General features: G+C 44.6%; 1 protein-coding gene across 2 annotated transcripts in view; it reads left to right on the top strand.

Moving 5' to 3' along the window:
* Positions 1-15,139, top strand: part of Dgkg (diacylglycerol kinase gamma) — a 190,731-nt gene that overhangs the window by 56,948 nt on the left and 118,644 nt on the right. For both annotated transcript variants that reach the window (XM_021209178.1, XM_021209177.1), the window contains exons 4-6: positions 2,779-2,944; positions 3,496-3,549; positions 13,489-13,659. In XM_021209178.1, coding sequence (XP_021064837.1) covers positions 2,779-2,944; positions 3,496-3,549; positions 13,489-13,659 — 391 coding nt within the window. The remainder of the gene's footprint in view (positions 1-2,778; positions 2,945-3,495; positions 3,550-13,488; positions 13,660-15,139) is intronic.

Here is a 15,139-nt window from a genome sequence, read left to right as displayed (position 1 = left end):
GAGAGCGGGGGCGAAGAGAGGAGGAGAAGAGGAAGAGGAGGGGGTGATCTCCTAATTTATACGGAGAATGACATCACACCAATGAGGGTGGGGACTTAGCCAGGTGAGTTGTGGGATTGAGGGTCGTTGTCCTGGCAACGCAGGTCTNGTGTCACATGGTTGGGCCAGGCCTTGGAGTGTCCTGGTGGTAACACCAACCAACGCCATGAAAGCACAAGCCAGTGATGATTCATAGCGAACTAGTGTTGTTATTGTTGGTGTGTGTTTGCTGAGGGCGTGGGACCTCAAAGCCTGGGACCAGGTGCCAAGCGTTCTGAGAGAGACAACAGGGACAGGGTCTGGTTTCTGCTGGTCCTTAGCTTCCTGCTTCCCTCCATGCCTAAAGCCTTCACCGTGACATGTTTTGGGTCACCGATGAGCCAGACACACACAATTGCTTTTCATCTCGGGATCTGTCTAGAGAAAATGAGAATTATAAAAGCATTTCAGGATTGAGCCTGGCCTTTACTCCCCAATCTCTCCGACTTTCTGAGACCTGACCTCAAGAATCAGAAAAACATCCCAATAAGCACTAAAGAACCTTTCATTCCTTCCTGCTCTCTACAGCATCCTTCATCTTAACCAAGATTTTCAAACACTGACTGAATCCTTGGTCCATAGGCCTTCACACGTGCCTGAACGGGTCCCTAGAGCTCACTATTTATGAGCAACACCTTTTAAGGATGTGGTTTGTTAATCCTCTGAGAAATTCATACTTATGTTGGATATGTTTTTATTACACCCACCTCTACTCCTCCCACTAACTCCTCTGAGGTCCTCTGTTGTGGAGAGCCCTAGGGTTGCTTGGATTTTGATGCTTATTCCACTCTCCTGGGAGGGGTTGCGAATGAGGAATGAGTCACGTACTCAGGTGACTTCTTGTGAACCATCCCTTAATGAATAAAGGAGACAATCATTGGGTGAATAGGTGGGACTTCCAGGTTGGATGGAGGAAGAGAGGAAGCAGGAGAGTTAGGTGCTTTTTGGACAGGCATAGTGAGAGGGCAAGAGGTAGCTACTAGTGTCTCCTGGCTTATATGGAGAATCTGCCAGGATTTATTGCCTGAGATTTAAATTTAATATTGCCCCAGCCCACGGGACACTTTATTTCATGGTCCTTGAAGGGGATCACAAACCTAGAGAGAAATGGGAATAAAGAAAGAGATGAAGACCATGCATGTGTGTCATAGTCTCTTTTACTAAGGGGAGATGCTCAGGTTATATACAATTTGGAGAGGGGTGATCAAAGGTATACAGTAAGAGAAATAATTGGGAAGAGTTATTTGCAAGTCTAATACATTTAGTGATTCATCTAGGGTCCTTGGCGCCACTGCCTTGGGACATAGGGTGGCTTATCTAAGAGCCTATCTCGGGGGTCCTGATCCTCCTGACAGTTCAAGGTGACAGCTGTGGGCAGCTCTGGAATGTGAGAAGTCTCCTTCAGTCCTTGATGTCTGTTTAGGTCTTGCTGGTTCACAGGAGTGGCCTTGCAGAGAGAGAGGGGGAAGTGCTCTTGACAAAGAACTATGTGGCTTTTAGCTACATACTGTGAAAACACCTGGGCTGCGGGATGCCCTGGGTGTAAGATGCCTGGGTTTTCTCAACCTGGTCCCTGACATAATATGGTTTACAAGATTAGGAGTCTAGTTGTTAACACCCAGCGATTGAGTTACCATTGTTTCTGAACTAAGTTTGTGTGATGTTTTCCTTTATGTGGTGGTTTAACTGGGTTCAAGAGAGAAAGGTACAGCGGCAAAGCGTGGGTTTGCCTGATGTGCACCATAAAGGCTCTGGGGGTTTTGAAGCATGGGGCTGGCATGGTAGCGACCGGCCAGTGGAAACTTAGTGAGCTGAATGGAGAGATTTTGGAGCTCTGAGTCAGAGAGTCTCCATGAGGTAAGAACTGGCTGATGAGACAGCTGGGGTTGAGAGTGGCTGGGTGTAGCTCAGGAACTTACCATTCTTTTTAAAATTTCCCACAATTCTCCCCTACTCTTCCCACTAACTCCTCTGAGATCCACCCCTACTCCTCCCAACCCTTCGCAACATAGTGTTCTCTTGTTTGTAGCATTGTGTTCTTGTTTGCTAGATAGTATTCTCTTGTTTGATGACCCACTAAGTCCAGCTTGTGCTTCCCATATACTCATGGGTGTAGGACCATTCACCGAAGCATAGTAGTAGACCTACTGGGGCCCATACCTTTAACGAAAACTGATTCTTACTCCCCAACAGGCCAATGGCTATCCATACCTCCTTAGCTAGGGGTGAGGACATCTCCTGGGTTCTGTAATGTTAACTGGCTTGATCCTATGCCAGTCTTGTGCAGGCAACCAAGACTACTGAGTTAGTGACTCCTGTAATGTCTGGAGAGCAGTGTTTTACTCTAGTGCACCCCAACATCTGACTCTTACACTCTATCTTCTTTCACAGTAGTCCCTGAGCCTCAGGGAGGATATCACCCCCACTTTTAATCCAAATGTAGACTGAAGCATTCCCTATTATAAACCCTACTCTGCTCCTGTGTCTGACAGTCAGCCACCATGTTTTCTCTGTCTGTGTCCCACCCATTTCCTGTTCCTCAGAATCTCTGTCTCCTCCTGGTCTTTTCATTCCTGCCCCTACCAACCGCTTCACTTCCGTCACTCCCACTTGACCTGCCTCGACAGCCATCGCCCTGTTCCCTTTCCTTCCACAGCCTCTCCTTCCCGCTACTGACTTCTCTCTTCTTGCCCTTCTCAGCCCATTAGCTATGATGTCTTCAAGCTGTTCATGAGGGCGTACCTGGAGGTGGACCTTCCTCAGCCACTGAGCACACACCTCTTCCTGGCCTTCAGCCAGAAGCCCAGACAAGAGACACCTGACCACCCAAAGGAGGGGGCCAGCAGTAGTGAGCCCAATGTCTCAGGTACAAGGTCCAGCTTTCCCCACGATGGGAGGATGCTGAATAGCTATAACCATTGGCAACGGGCACAGACAGCACACTAAAGGGGCACCCGAGCATAGTTACTTCCTTAAGGAGGACGCAGAAGGGAGACTAAGGGGTAGGGACTCCTCCCTTTCTAGACTCTCATTGGAACTTGTGTCTGTTGAGCCCTTCGGCAAGAGGAGTAAAGACGGGGCAATTCTGCCACCCAGGGTCAGAGAGTGGAATGGGGCAAGAGGGGCCACAAACTAACATGTAGCAGGAAAATAAGAGCCTTTCAAGAAGGCTTCAGTCTGTAGTTAGAGCACATCTGGCACATGTCCCAGACAGGACTAATCAGGGACTGTCAGAGGAGACAAAGTCATGCCAAGGGTCTTACTGGAGTTTCAGAGACCATGAGCCAAGATGACAATAATCCTGGTTTACAGTACACCCCACACAAACCAGAACCCCTGGGAAGGTTCCTTAGATGCCCCTCTAAGAGTCTGGGGGTGGGGTATGGACTGGCCTTTACTCTTCTTTTTGTTCCCTAGATTATAATTCGGATAATGCTGCCAAAGCAGATGAGGCCTGCGCTCCAGACACTGGTAAGACACTGGGACATGAGATGTTGGGGAGGAGGAGGGACTACGTGTCCAGCTCCTTTTTATCCATATAATTGGGGGATTCTATGGCTCAGTAAAGGTTCTTATCTTCCTTGTCCTGGAACAAAACAGGTCAAGACATGGGGCAGGTTGCCAGATGTTTATCCTGGACAAGGTGCTTGCTAAGGGGGAGAGGAGCCTTCTCCAGAGGCCTGGGAGAGGGAGTGTGTTTGCCAACATCTGGTTCTCAGGCATAAGCATTCTTGATTCTGCCCTTTACCCATGGAGAGGGTAGAGTAGGTATGTAAGGGTATGTCCTGACTGAACAACAAGAAATGTAACGGGGGACTAGAGGGATGCTCCAACAGTTAAGAGTACTGGCTGCTCCTGCTAAGGACCTTCATTAGAATCCTAGCACCTGCTTAGCAGCTCACAATGGTCTGGAATTTCCTGGTTCCCTTTTCTTGCCTCCATAGGCAGGCACCAGGCATGTGTGCAGGAAAAAAAATACACATAAAGTTAAATTTTAATTTAAGAAAAAGGAATGTGCCTGTCATTTTTTGACAAGTTAGAGGGCTTTTAATAATTGCCCAAAGGAACCAGCAAACGTTGGTTTTGATGAGCTGTTAGCTGGATACTTGCTTATTTCCTTTCCCTCTGACTTTCACCTGGATGCTGCTTCACACAACAGAGCCAAAAAAGACTTGTGGGGCTGGGGATTCAATCCAGACTTGTACAACCCCAAATCCCTGAGCTCTGACCTGCACACAGTGAGACAGTGAGGCGCAAACCGGGTGGTTTGCTCCATGCAAAGGTGCCAAGTTCACGGTGGAGCTGCTGTAGTACCCATGGTCCATTGACCCAACTCTGATGCAGCAGATCTGGGTTCTTCCCTGACACATTTATAAACAAGAAGCCACTTCCCTGCTCTCTAGACAGATCCGGGTACTGGAAAGAGCAATGCTCATCTTCCTTGACATCTGCTCTCATGTCCAATAAAGATGCCTTGGTGGCTCCCCACCTAAACTGGATCAGGCAATAGAACATATTAGTTTATTAGCTGGGACCTCATTCCCAGCTCTGTCACCACCTACAGCAGAGAGCTGTAGGCGTGTTTGGGCAATGTCTGTGTTTTGCTGCCCCCCTCCGTAGCACAGGATGATAACAAGCATTGTTATGCAAGTTGAATGATTTAGCAGGTGTTTAAAGGCTTGGAACAGTTCCTGGCCCCATAGTAAATGCTCAATAATATTAACAATTAAAGCAGTGGTTCTCAACCTTCCTAATGCTGCCACCCCTTAATACAGTTCCTCATGTTGTGGTGACACCACACACACACACACACACACACACACACACTAAAATCATTTTCATTGCTACTTCATACATGTAATTTTGCTACCATATGAATTGTAATGTAAATATCGTGTTCTCCAATGATCTTAGGAGACCCCTGTGAAAGGGTCCTCCAACCTCAAAAGAGTCATGACCCACATGTTGAGACTCACTGCTCTAGATGAATATTCTGTTCTTCAGCCAGACTTTCCATGAGTCTGAAGCCCCATTCTCTTGCTGGGCGGGCTTGGCATCTGTTCTAATGGACTTGTAGATTCTTCATTTAGCTCTTACAGTTTCAAATACAAAGACTCCAGGTCCGACCTTGTTTACCGCACCCGGAGCTTGTTGAAACAATGTATACACTGGAGCTTGTTGAAACAATGTATACATGGGAGCTTGTTGAAACAATGTATACACGGGAGCTTGTTGAAACAATGTATACACAGAGAAAGGTGAGTCCCAGCTCTTAGGATGAACGCTGAGGAGAGAGGTTGTGGTTTCATTATATTTTTCAATTATGTGTCAGACAAAGTAAGTAAGAATGACCACAGCTGGATGAGAACAGGAACAATTTGAGCAGAGACCTAGAATGAGAGCCTCTTCCAGTGGACACTAGCTAAAGCCCTGATCATTCTCTTTTCTGGTCCCAAGAGGGAAACTAGAAGCATTATAAAGCTTTTGGTGTTTGGCAGAAGGACTGGTAAATTAGTTTGGATTTGTTGTTGATGTTTTTAAATTCACTGTGGAGCCAGATGCTGTAGTCCCAACTTTTCAGGAGGCAGAGATGAGAGAATCATGTGAGCCCCTGAGTTCAAGACCAGCCTAGGCAACAAGGAGGCTCCACCTAAATAGGAAAGGGAAGGAGTGCAGAGATAGCTCAGAGGTTTAGAGCACTTGCTGCTCCTCTAGAGGAGTTCTACATTCACTTCTACCACCCACATCAGGTGGCTGTACAATAGACTCCCCAAAAAGAGAGAAACAATAAGCCACAAAGATAACAAAGATTGGTGGTCCAGAGTGAAGAGATGACCAGCCAAACACAGAGCAACTGAGGGGTGGTGAGACCCTTCTGCTCGGTGCTGCAGTGATGGACATGTGACCTCAGTCTTTAGTCCAGGCCCATGGGATACACAGTTCCACAAGTAATCACCACTGTTGGCTGCGGGCTATGAGTGACAATGGTCTGTCAGTGAAGGGCCACCAGTTAGAATATATATAGAACTTTATATGTTGATCGTGATGGTATGTGGACACAAGGAACAACAGGATATGTGAACAAAAATCTCTGTACCTTCTACTAATGTTGCTAGAAAACTAAACTGCTCCAAAAATTTTTCCATCTTAATAAAAAAAAAAGAAAGAAAGAAAATTAAGCTCAACCATGTTTGGAGTTAAATGTGTATGATCTCATATGGTTTGTTTTTTCAATAGGTTTCTTACATAATTGGGAATAAACCATATATAATTTTGAACTTAGATTTGTTATTTTCATTTAACATCATAGTTACAAATATCCCTGTCATTCAAAGCTTGGGGTGAACCTCAGTTGTAATGCAGGTTGGGTCTGGAGAGAAAGTCTACCTGAGCAAGTCACACACCATTTAGTGCGAACCCAGTGCTAGGGTCCCAAAGCTCTCTTCTCTGCCACAGCTGGAAGTCAACCAGGACCGCAGAGACTATGAGCAAAAACAGAACAGACAGGTGCCTCCAATGAAGGGGCTTACAAGAGGGTGCTTGGTGACAGAGCCCGTGAGGTATAGAAGAGGCCCTTTGTCTCAGTCACTATCAGGTGACTAGAGGTTTGGGCATTTCACATGTGGACCTTGAGAGCTTGTTTGGAGGTTCCATCGGGGGGACCAAGTCCTCCTCCATTCACGGAAGATCATCCTCATCCCTGAATGCATGGCTTTGGGAGGGACACACATGGTGTGCTGAGGGAGGAAGGGGACACTCACCTAGCCTCCCAGATCAGCCAAATCAACCCTGGGAGTTAATGGGGTGGCAGATGTCACAGCCTGAAGTCCCCACCTCGTATTCCACATGTGGAAGCATGAGAAGAAGAGACACTAATGGGATGATCCGGGTCAAGCCTCCTGGATCAGAGCATCTCCATGCAAGAGTAAACTAAACCTTGTAATGAACGAGAGCTGTGCCTCATGATTCACCCAGAACTCTGCTGATCCATCCATCTTCAGGGGGGAAAAAATGTAGTCACGTACTTACATAGATCTCTCTGAACTGTAGTTGGCATAAAAGTGTGAGATGAGAACCTTCTGGAGTGTGCGTGCATTCACAGAAGCCAGTTGCACACCAGGAGGATGAACACATCCACCATCTACGAGCAACTTCTTGATGAGTCCTTTCTCCAGCCCTGTCCCTCCCCATGCAGCCTGCGATCTGCCTTCTGTCACTATGAATGTCACTGGGCCATCTGGACTCTATGTGAACGGAGCCATGAAACGTTTCCTTTCTTAGCTCTTCCTTTGTTGGACATAATCATTTTGATATTTAATCATTTGTGTATATTAATTAGTCAACATATTTGGGCCATTCATTAGTATTCCAGCATATAGTTTCCATAATTATTTCACTTGTTGGGACAGGCACATTTGGTTAGTTTCCAGTATGAGATTATTACAAACAAGCTTGCTGTAAATATTCTTTCATAAGCCATTGTAGGGAAAATCTTTGTTCCCCTTGGGGAAACACCTTGGAACAGAATGCTGGGTATAATGTACCAGGCACTCTGCACTTCAGTTTATAGGAAACTATACATTGTTAAAGTTAACAGCTTGCAGCCTCTGCATCTAGGTCATGAAGAATATTGAAGTCTACCCACTTCTCTTGTGACATCTTTGATTGGGGCCTTGAAGCAACGCTGCTCTTTTAAAATAGTTTGGGTAGGATTCCATTTTTTTAAAGATATTTATTTATTTTTTTATGAGTACTCTATCTGCATATACATCTGCATGCCAGAAGAGGGCACCAGGTCCTCTGGAAATTAAACTCTCCTAGTAACATGTAGATTCCCAGGGCTTCTACCCATTGATGAAGCTGAGCAACAGTCCTGACCCTTTTGTCAGAGTTTGTCCCTCTAATCCTGCATCTTCCCCTACCCCCATCCTAACCAAGCCGCCCAAATCCCCACCCACCCACCCCAGGCTCCCCTACCTCCATCCAAACCATTCCCCAGCCTCAGGCAGTTTCCTCACCAGGGAGGAAGAATCACCACCGAGCTGAAGAAGTGAAGGTGGGCTGCCCTGGTTATAAAGGAGCCTTCTACAGCTCTCTGGGTGAGTGTCTGAGTGGCTCCCTGGACTCCAGTCTGACTTGGCATCACTCTGGGCTCCCAGGCTCCCATCTCCTCCTTAACTCTCCTTGAATGCCAGGATCTGCCAGAGCCCCCTCCCTCCATACAACATGGAAAGTTCTTCCAAATACTAAGACATGGCAGTCCCAAAGGGCATTTCGCCTCTCATTTCTCTTCCATTTTCCCAAGGGCCCTACTTGGAAGACAATGTCCTCTAAACGTTCGCTTCTACGCTTGTTGAATCAGGTGGGATTGTACATCTGGTCCAGAGACTCTGTGCTGGAGACAAAATGGAAGCTGTTGATGGTGTTTTAATGGATGAATAATCTGAGCATGCAGCAGTAATCCAGGGCCCTGGGGATTCTCCATGCAGAGGACCATGCTGCCATTTGTCTTCCAAATCACTGTTAAGACTTTCCATACATAGCATTTCTTCCAGGAATGACTTGATAGTTTGGTTGCATTAGTAATCTCATCTGTCTCCCTACCTCACTACTTCTGTTACCTCATCCGAGTGTCTTGTCCAATAGAAAATTACCTGTAAGTAACTGGGACCAACAGGACCCAGGCACGCAGGAACTCCACCAGATCAGTGGCATGATTCCTTCCGGTATGTCTGGGCCAGTACCCTGAGCAGACCTTGGGTCCAAACTCCACAGTCAGTCCCACAACACTCAGAGGCAGCTCCACTCCCAGGAGGTCTAACACGCCCAGGATCATAGGATTATAGGATCACAGGACCTTGGTCACACCAGGATCTCAGGGTACCAGAGGGAGCTTGACTCCCAGGAGCTCGGACACACCCAGGATCTCAGGATCACAGGATCCCAGAATCACAGGATCACAGAGACAGCTGGACTCTGGGGAGTTCTGACACAACCAGGATCACAGGAAGGACAGGCTTCAGTCAGACATAGCCAGGGCAGGTGGTACTAGAGATAACCAGATGGGAGGCAAGCGTAAGAACATAAACAACAGAGACCAAGGTTACTTGGCATCATCAGAACCCAATTCACCTACCATAGCAAGTCCTGGATACCCCAACACACTGGAAAAGCAAGATTCAGATCTAAAATTACTTCTCATGATGATGATAGAGGACTTTAAAAAGGACATAAATAACTCCCTTAAAGAAATACAGGAGAACACAGGTAAACAGCTAGAAGCCCTTAAATAGGAAACACAAAACTCCCTTAAAGAAGTACAGGAAAACACAATCAAACAAGAGAAGGAAAGGAACAAGACCATCCAGGATCTAAAAATGGAACTAGAAACAATAAAGAAATCACTAAGGGAAACAACCCTGGAGTTAGAAAACCTAGGAAAAAGATCAGGAGTCATAGATGCAACCATCACCAACAGAACACAAGAGATAGAAGAGAGAATCTCAGGTGCAGAAGATACCAGAGAAAGCATTGATACAACAGTCAAAGAAAATGCAAAAAGCTCCGAGCCCCAAACATCCAGGAAATCCAGGACACACCGAGAAGACCAAACCTAAGGATAATGGGTATAGAAGAGAGCGAAGATTCCCAACTTAAAGGGCCAGTAAATATCTTCAACAAAATTATAGAAGAAAACTTCCCTAACCTAAAGAAAGAGGTGCCTATGAACATACAAGAAGCCTACAGAACTCCAAATAGACTGGACCAGAAAAGAAATTCCTCCCATCACATAATAATCAAAATACCAAATGCACTAAACAAAGAAAGAATATTAAAAGCAGTAAGGGAAAAAGGTCAAGCTGGGCGTGGTGGCACACGCCTTTAATCCCTGCACTTGGGAGGCAGAGGCAGGCGGATTTCTGAGTTCGAGGCCAGCCTGGTCTACAAAGTGAGTTCCAGGACAGCCAAGGCTACACAGAGAAACCCTGTCTCAAAAAAAACAAAAAAAAAAGGTCAAGTCAAGTAACATAAGAAGGCAGACCTATCAGAATTACACCAGACTTCTCACCAGAGACTATGAAAGCTAGAAGATCCTGGGCGGATGTCATACAGACCCTAAGAGAACACAAATGCCAGCCCAGGCTACCATACCCAGCAAAACTCTCAATTACCATAGACAGAGAAAACAAGATATTCCATGACAAAACCAAATTTACACAATATCTTTCCACAAATCCAGCCCTACAAAGGATAATAAGTGGAAAACACCAACACAAGGGCGAAGACTACATCCTACAGAAAGCAAGAAAGTAACCTTTCAACAAACCCACACAAACATAATTCCACCTCTAACAACAAAAATAACAGGAAGTAATCAGTTTTCCTTAATATCTCTTAATATGAAAATTAATATTACCAACATATCTTAATCGATTGAAATTTAAAAAAATATGAGGAATTAGAAATTTGTTGGCTGTCATCCAGTGGTCTCTCTAATTTGGTAATTGGAGAAATAGACCCAACATTGTATAATCCATATACACTTTCTGCTTGTTTGTAAGTCACAGTGTCTTGCTGTGTGCCACATAATGGTCTTGAAATCATGCTTCTTCTATCTCAGCCTCTCTATTAGTACAATTGTTTATTTGATGTTTTTACACTATACTATGGCTTTCAGAACAGCTTACTTATTTCAAAATTATTTACACAGCCAAAAGAAAGGTAGACAATTTGGGAGGTGGCTTGCAAGAGAACAGCAAAGAGTGAGACTGAAGGCTTTGCTTGATACTTATAATTATTGTATCAATTTTGAAGAAGAGGACTTTATACGTTACTCTTATTCTGAGATGAATACTTTTCAAAGTCAAAACAGCCAAGGAACCAGAATCTTACCCTCACCTAACATCTGTGCCACCCTCCAAGCAGAACCATTCTTCACTGAAACAGTTGATGGATGACTTCATTGGATAGACCATCTTAGTACACACACCATTTCTTAAATAAATGTAACCTGTTCCCTGTGGGCTGAGAATGAAGACAATCACTCAAATCAAATATTAACCATAGTGGGAAATCTGTATCCAAAAATCGTGCCTACAATTCATTCCTTGGCACAGAAGAAATGTCAACTCTTAGCTTAGCTACTATAGAGGTAAAATCCTTTGGTGATATGAGGGACATTGAAGTACAGCCTTATTACAATGAACTCCAATGTCCAAAAATTGTTCCTATTTTGGGTGTGTACCACAGTAAGAGCCAAGATTTTAAGCTCTACTAAAAACAATACAAACAAACAAAAAGACTTTATCTATTTATGTTCATTTAAAAAACTANTAGTGATATATTATTTTAAAATATCATAAAGTTAATATATTTGGACTTATTTAAAATTTATATTGAGAAAAAATATGTATTTTCAGTATTGCTGTAGACAAGCATCTACATAAGACTGTTCAATTGATTGTTTTATATCAAACAACTTTTATAATATTCATTTTTATTGTTATAATATTTTATAAATTTTAAAGAATATGATAAAAAACAAAAGGTATGGCAAGTATTGAAGGGGGTCTCTGGGAGGAATTGGGGTACAAAAGGGAAAGAAGAATGTGATGTAAGTCTATTTACTCAAAATATGTTTTTAAATATTAACAAATTCAGAAAAATTGAAATTATGTAAAAAAAAAGTATCAGCCATTATTAGAGAGGTATGATAATGTACTAATAACCAGGACTTGAGTGATAGTTCCCAAAAGAAGAATTAAACAATTTACTGAGAAAAGAAAGAAAGAAAGAACTACCTGCAAACACCTGGTCCCCTGGGACTTGTGGCTCCATCTTGGCCTCTTCATGGACCCTCTTTAGGTTAGAGTCTTGTCATCCCCTCCACTGTTGCTATGAATGACAGCTGACTCCTTTCTTACAGCCCATGCTACATGACTGGTAGGCCTTCTTCTCTCTCAGCTCTGCTGTCTTGAGACCAGTACTCCCTTCCAGCATGTGGCTCCTTGGTTCTCTGAACAGTGTGTGGTAATACTGCCCTCCCCAGCAGGCAGTGCTGCCAGGGGAGGCTTCCTCCACTTCTGTCCCTGTCATCAGCACTTACTGCTTGTTGGCCTCATGGTACCTATGTTGGTTTGCCCACTGGCAGTACTGTCTTTATCCCACGGTCAGTTGCTTCCTGTGTGTTGTACATCCTACTGGGTACAAAGAGATTTCTGGTAGACATGAAAGTAACAAAGCTGAGGGAAGAAAAGAACGAAGTCCCTCAGAGGATAGAATTCACATAGTGAAGTAAAACCCCTAGTGTCCTTACTGACAATGGACTTTATATTTTCTGATCTAGGGGGCAGAGTATGGGGGAAACTTTTCCTCATGGAGCATAGAGCAAGTCGCTTTCTGCATTTTCTTGGTAGTAAAAGTTTCCTAGTTTCTGAAAATGGATTGATTGTCAGTAGACTTTTTCTCTTGGATGTCAATCTCTTCATTTGTCATAAAGTATATTTGTGGAAAATTATGAGATACCCCATCCTTGCATGGGTCTAGAGACTGACCTACCTGGGATGGAGAGGGAATGAAAATGAAGAAATGACAGACACAGGGATGCAGAAACACTGGATTAGGGGTCTAGGCTGTGATGGAGAAGCCACAGCATGCCCGGAAGCTCAGTGGAGTATTTATTATATACACTTGAACAGGGAGGTGGGGTCATTGCATCAGATAAACAAGGAGACAGGACTATTATATACAGCTGAACAAGATGGGCTTCACTAACTCGGTAGAAGTAGTCACTATAGAGGAGCAGTCTTCAAGCAGTTAACATGGTGGAAGGAGCTATCAAGATCATTTCCTGCACACATCATCATTCATCCATGGACCAGAGGAAGCCTTTGCCTTCTCTCTGAGCCTCACCTAGGGAAAGCTTTCCCACTTCCATGGGTGCGAGACATTGGTCTTTTGACATAGCTGGCTCATGTCAACAACATACATCCACTGAGGACATTGGGTTCACTCAAGTCTTCCAAAGTTCCCCACTAAAAAAGGGTCTGGATGTGGTGGAAGCCCACCCAGAATTATGTCTGTGAATTAAGCATTTAGAACAGTGTGGTAAATGATATTTTCGTTCACTGTGTTATTATTGCCAGGACTCACTGCCATCTTTCCTGGAAATTCCAAAAATGAATAAACTTTCTGCAAGGAAATAAAGTCTTACATGAATCAAAATGAAGCTATCCCTAGAACCTAACTGCAGACTGGATCTCTGTGGCCACATTACACAATGTCTGTTAATTCCATTCTCCAAGCCACCCATAGAACCTTCTCACCTCAACCTGGAGGAGGATGGGGCCATAGGGTGGACGATCACTACTGGCACGGAAGGTCCCTGGATGCTCCCCTTTTGTCTTTCAGAATTGAAAACAACTAAGACACAAGCGCCATCGAAAGAACTAGAGGCTGCAGCCCCATGGGAAGACCAAGATGCTCTGGCTGCCAGCACAGGTGCTCCCATCGTGTACCTGAAGGACGTCGTGTGTTACTTGTCCCTGATGGAGACCGGGAGACCTCAGGATAAGCTAGAATGTAAGTGCTCACCCGTCTAGGGCCCCGGCTTCCTCTCAGAGGAAGACCAAGGTTCTAGACAGTCATTTTGCACACACTGGGGATGCATCTGGGCATGGGGAGGGTCCTCTGTCCCTTCGGTAGCAGTGATAACAACGTATCCTAGAATCCACCCAGGACACAGTACCAGTATAGAAGTTAGACAGAAATCTGAGACCTTAGCCTTCCTGGATGTCTGTAATCAGAAAGCCTCGGCATCATCTTGATCATTCTTTTTTTTAGGAAAAGATTCTCAACATCTGATCTTCCCCTAAACAAGGAACACCATAACTATGGGGTGTTCCTCCTCCCATCCCTCCCTCAGTATTCTTTCCTTTATTTTATTTTATTTTATTTTATTTTATTTTATTACTTTAAGACAGAGTTCTTCTATATAGTCCTGGCTGTCCTGGACCACATTAGGTAGACCGAGCTGCCTTGAATTCCTAGATATAGGTCTGCCTCTGCCTTTGCCTCCTGAGTGCCGAAATTAAAGGTCTATGTCTGCATGCCAGGAAATCCCTCCTCCCTTTCCTCTTCCTTCCTTCCTTCCTTCCTTCCTTCCTTCCTTCCTTTGGTCCTTCCTTCCTTCCTTTGGTCCTTCCTTCCTTTTCTTTCTTTCCTTTGAGTTCTTATAAGCCTGTCTTGATAAAGCCTATTTCCACTTCGACACTCATCCCTTACGCCCCAGCTCTTTCTTTGCTCACTAGAAGAGTTAAGCACGTTCTGTGGTGCCTTGAAGTCAGTTTCAAAACCCACTTCAGATGCTGGGAATGATGGCGAATGCCTTTAGTGGATCTCCGTGAACTCGTGGAAAGCCTGGTTGGTGGAATGAGCTAAAGGCCAGCCAAGGCTGCACATAGAGACCCTGTCTCGAAGAAATGTAATAAATGTAAAGCGAAGCAGACCTTCAGGACACAGTGAGAGCTCAGCAGACAGAGCCTGTGGCCTTGAAGAACTATCCCAGGATGACTTTCCTGGCCTCTGGAGCCACCAGCATGCTTTTTAGGGCAAACAAAAGGACCTTGCTACAGCCCATTCTATGTTACCCTCTCTTGGGAACTTAAGTAGCAGCAAAGAAATAATTTCTGTAGCAAAAGTCAAAATTCAGTTAATAAAAGTAGTCAACAAAACCTAAACATTACCAAGAGAAGTAAGCCAAAGGTGAGCCCTGCCAAAACTGAACTGACAGCTTGCTCATTAGCTGAGCTTAAACTCTCCCATAGGCTGGGGAGGTGTTCATCATGCAAGTCGCAAGTGCTAATTTGGTGGAAACATAGCAGATTTCTTTTCTTTTCTGGCTAAAGCTAAAAGTGAAATATCAAATTATTTCCAACCGTTAGGAGGGCTTTGAGTCTTTAGCATCGTGTTTGTTGGCGATTGCCAAGGAGGGCGTGTCAGATCCTTCGAGCCAATGGTGCTCCGAGTGACTTTTTCTTTTTCTTTTTTTTTTTTGGTTTTT

Source organism: Mus pahari, chromosome 12, assembly GCF_900095145.1.
Source record: "Mus pahari chromosome 12, PAHARI_EIJ_v1.1, whole genome shotgun sequence".
Taxonomy (NCBI): Eukaryota; Metazoa; Chordata; class Mammalia; order Rodentia; family Muridae; genus Mus; species Mus pahari.
This window is presented reverse-complemented; position numbering and strand designations above follow the sequence as displayed.